The sequence below is a fragment of the Panulirus ornatus genome, chromosome 58 (assembly GCF_036320965.1).
Source record: "Panulirus ornatus isolate Po-2019 chromosome 58, ASM3632096v1, whole genome shotgun sequence".
Classification (NCBI taxonomy): Eukaryota; Metazoa; Arthropoda; class Malacostraca; order Decapoda; family Palinuridae; genus Panulirus; species Panulirus ornatus.
In genome coordinates this window covers 8,643,706-8,647,802 of record NC_092281.1, presented here as the reverse complement: position 1 = coordinate 8,647,802, position 4,097 = coordinate 8,643,706, and the positions used below count along the sequence as shown (strand labels likewise).

General features: G+C 39.4%; 1 protein-coding gene across 1 annotated transcript; it reads right to left on the bottom strand.

Annotated features, from left to right (window-relative positions):
* Window positions 1–780: 780 nt before the first annotated feature.
* Window positions 781–3,625, bottom strand: LOC139766922 (crustacyanin-C1 subunit-like). The gene is made up of 4 exons (XM_071695962.1): window positions 3,447–3,625; window positions 2,192–2,276; window positions 1,848–1,970; window positions 781–1,258 (listed from the first exon to the last, which is right to left on the bottom strand). The coding sequence occupies exons 1-4, from the start codon at window positions 3,585–3,587 to the stop codon at window positions 1,011–1,013; spliced, it is 597 nt and encodes a 198-aa protein (XP_071552063.1). The 5' UTR covers window positions 3,588–3,625; the 3' UTR covers window positions 781–1,010.
* Between the last annotated feature and the right edge of the window lie 472 nt (window positions 3,626–4,097).

Genomic DNA, 4,097 nt, shown 5'->3' with positions numbered 1-4,097 from the left:
GCCTTTACCTTTCCACTTTCATGGCTACATCAGGTTTGAAGGTGTGTCTCATTCGGACATCTCTTTTCTTCTGTTCTCCTCCCCTGATTTTTTCTATCACAGACAGACTCAATAGGACCCAAATGTCCATGGGTCTTTCGCTTTCCTTTGCTGAACATGTTTGTTTCCAACAGCAAACCTCATGGTCGATTCTACCGTTTTTTTTTTTTTTTTTCATATCCTAAGGGCCATAATGAGACTATTAAATGCTCAGAGAGCGGTCCCTACGCTGGTAATTGATGGTTATACTGGTTTGCGAGTCATGTTGACCCCGTACGCCATTTCTGAAATAAAAAAGGTGTTCTGTTCTGTTACTGGGTTTGTTTAACATCCTACAAAGATCGGTGTACTGTTGATTACATCATATTCACTAGCCACATCCATATTTTCATCACATTTACTTGCCACGTCCATATTTCCATCATATTCACTAGCCATGACCATATTTCTGGTCTTTTCATTGGCCACGACCATTCGGTACGCAATGCATGATCTGCAGTAGTATTCTGACCTGATGTACTCACCTGTATTACGGGTACTTAGGTATACAGTAACTTAAAGGAAAGTGTATACTCGTAAGTCACATTCCAAACTCACACAAATACACTTAAGTTTGGAAACAAAGTATTCCTATTTCATTAGATGATTAATTTTCCATTTTCCAATACCCTCTTTCATGAAGTTCACAGAAATTCTCGCATTTTTTCAGAGAGTTGGTAGGATTTAGTAAAAGAAAGCATAAAAAGATACTTGTATATATTTCTGTTTATATTACTCATGTAAATCTGTCAGATATCTCATTTATCTAAAGTCAACTGTGAGAGATAAAAAAAAAGAAAAAACAGTGTCGTCTGATGATGCGCTCACATTTGCATTCAGGTCCTCAAGCAATCCTAATGTCTGAGATGCTCAGAATTATACTAAATATCGTCTATCTGCTTGTACAGAAATTACAAGAAGGAAACATTTTCTCAGAAAGTATTCTGAGCGTCGTAGAGACAAGGGTGTCCCTGGTGAACCTTGGTAAACCGCGTTCTGTCAATGTTGATGCTGTCGAAGGCAGCATCACACTTTCTGACGAAATCGCTGGTCAGGTAGGGATACCGGCCTAAGACCAGGGCAATATCGGTGTAGCGACCAAACCTGAAGTCGACGCAGGAGTAGACGCAGGCGTAGTTCTTGTAGTCTGTGTCCAGGACGTAGTGAGGCACAGAGAAAGCTGTTTGTGGGGTTGGGGGAAGAAATGTTATTCTTGTCGGTGTGGAAAATCCTTCAGTGAAAAATAATACCCACGTTCATCTACAATTACATATCCTGTATAGTAGAATATCACACACACACACACACACACACACAAACCACTCTCATTTTTGAAACACTTCAGGATTGTGATTCATTTCTATTTTGCTCTTCATATTGTGTTGTATCATAATCAATTTGACTGAAGATAGGTAGTGTTCGTGTACCCAATACGTTTCTGTATTTCAAGAAATGAATCAAAATGATTGTAGGTCATTTGCCTCACATTTTCTCTGATTTACGAGAGCAACGTGAGAAATTAACGTGAGTAGCATAAAGGGATTTACGAGAGTAACGTAAAGGGATTTACGAGAGTAGCATAAGGGATTTACGATAGTAACATAAGTGATCTATAAGGGTAACATGAGGGATTTACGAGTAATACAAGTAATTTACGCGTTACATAAAGGGATTAACGAGAGTAACATAAAGGAATTAACGAGACTAACATAAAGGAATTAACGAGAGTAATATAAAGGGTTTTACGAGAGTAAACAACGATTACTTACAACCATCAATGTCGAGGTTCAGATGTGGTTCACCTTTTGGGTTGGGATACACACTCCCGCTGATGCTAAAGTGACGACCCTTGGCATTGACGCCCGTGGAGGCAAGGTGGAACTGTGCCCCGTCTGCAATGAAGATGAGCCTCTTACACACACACCCTTCTCTCAGACTTGCATCAATACAGAGTAGATATGCATTACGATCGTTAGCCAAATACATACCTGGCTTTATGATTATCATTTTCTTTCATTAGTTAAGACAGAGCACACGTGAGTTTTATCACCAGCGTTATACTTCATGATAGACAAAGAAGGCAAGAATTAAATCATACAATGAGATCTCTTACCATATGTATATTCGGTACGAACACATTCTCCAGTCTCCTGAAGTGGGTTTTGCGTAAGGGCAAAGGTGTACCACGTTCCTGAAAACTGAAATACAGAAAGCCACGTTGAATAGTCTGCCTTTACCACACTATGTTCAGCTACCAATAGATTAGCTGGAAGTGAGGAAAGGAAAAGAGACACCGCCATGGAGGAAGAGGAGAAATCTTTGATTCACTCGTGTCCTGGCTGCTGCTATTCATTTGCATGCGTATTTATTCATTATCACAAGAGCGATTATAGCGGCGATCTCAGTCGTAGCCAAGGGCATCAACTGGGGTGGCATGTGTATATCTTTGGCCTTCGTAAATACGATGCATAACGTAGCGTCATTACTATAAGTTCTCTGTGATGTAATTGCAAGGACTACGAGACTAGAAATGCATGTTATGAAGAGAGCGCTAGGAATATATATATATATATATATATATATATATATATATATATATATATATATATATATATATATATATATATATATATATATATATATATATATATGGAATTGTTTGTTGATTAGTTCTTTGGTCTTAAGATCTATCAACATTAAGCTACTCACATCGGTCAAGTCAAAAATCCCTAACAATTTCTTGAGCTTTTAAAGGTAATTCTAAGACACACTCAGTCTATAATGTAAAGAAAAAGCATATTTAACTCACTAATACTTAGAAACTTTGACTTGGAAGGCATTAGAAAAATAAATCGTTTCATCGTAAAGAAAATCCAAAAGCCTAATTCAACTGGCTTCCGCGTTTCATGTCTTGGAAATGGAATTCTACATGAAATGAGAATCTGTCTGGTCACAGATGCAGATCACCTCTGGCGAAGTCAAGAATTATCTTTAGCCACGTTGAATATAATCTCTAGCCACTACATGCAATCTTTCTTAGCTGAAAGCTTTTTTTGTGTGTGTGTATGATGTTTTTTTTATCGTTCCCAAGCACTAATTCCATGTGTAAATACTCTACAAATTACCTTCAGGATTCAATTTCATCAGATATCTAAGGTATCAAGGAAAGACTCTCAATTTACATCATCCTTATCATTCCATTCACAGAATCGGTCGCATCAAATTTTGTTTTGAAAATGACGTTATTGGTTCTACCACCTTGAATGAATGAATATCTAAACGAATAGCATCTCTAGGAGTTTTAGCTCTCAAAACATACCTGTTGGTTCCCCCGGATACTCGTTTGAAAACCGAGAGGAAAAACTCACGTTGCCGAGGTGGCGAGATTGCTCAGCCCATCGCTTCGAATTCCCGATGGTAGGACACTGGCCAGGGGCTAGGAAGTCTGGAATGTTCCCACTAGCCGCTACAGCGACCAAAAGGACCAGCAGGGCTGAGCGCGTGTACATGGTGGTAAGGTAGAGCAAGGGTCTGTCTCACCCCCGCCTCGTACCCTGTATATATACCTAGCAACTACCGCAGCAGCAGCCGACAAGTGCTGCCACGTCCTTGTCTTTGCTATATCCCACACACACACACACACACACACACACACACACACACACACACACACACACACACGTAAATACAACTTCGCGATTCACTTTATGATCCACATATCGATAGATAAGTTCTAAAATCATGAACTGTGCATTTTGAGAATAGCAAACGCATCCTTAACAAGATGAAGAGCTCTGTTGTAAGAAATCATGCAGTACAATGGCAAATTTATCTTATACTCGTTTGAATTAGGAGTAACCGGTTGGAGACGAATGCGAACACAGCGAACGGAATGCCGTGCTTGGAGAGTGTGTCCCTAGAAGATGTTCATAATATGCAATCAGATTGTGACCTGATACGCTATGTCTTTCCATCCTCATGTTTTCTATCAGGGTTGGCAAGGGAGAGGAGGATATTCT

Bases quoted from the DNA above. Each gene is read 5' to 3' on its own strand.
- LOC139766922 (XM_071695962.1), bottom strand. From the start codon at position 3,587: ATGTACACGCGCTCAGCCCTGCTGGTCCTTTTGGTCGCTGTAGCGGCT. The intron at 2,277-3,446 runs GTGAGTTTTTCC...TCTGTATTTCAG, and splicing joins AATCTCGCCACCTCGGCAAC to TTTTCAGGAACGTGGTACAC. The intron at 1,259-1,847 runs GTAAGTAATCGT...CCCCACAAACAG, and splicing joins GAACCTCGACATTGATGGTT to CTTTCTCTGTGCCTCACTAC.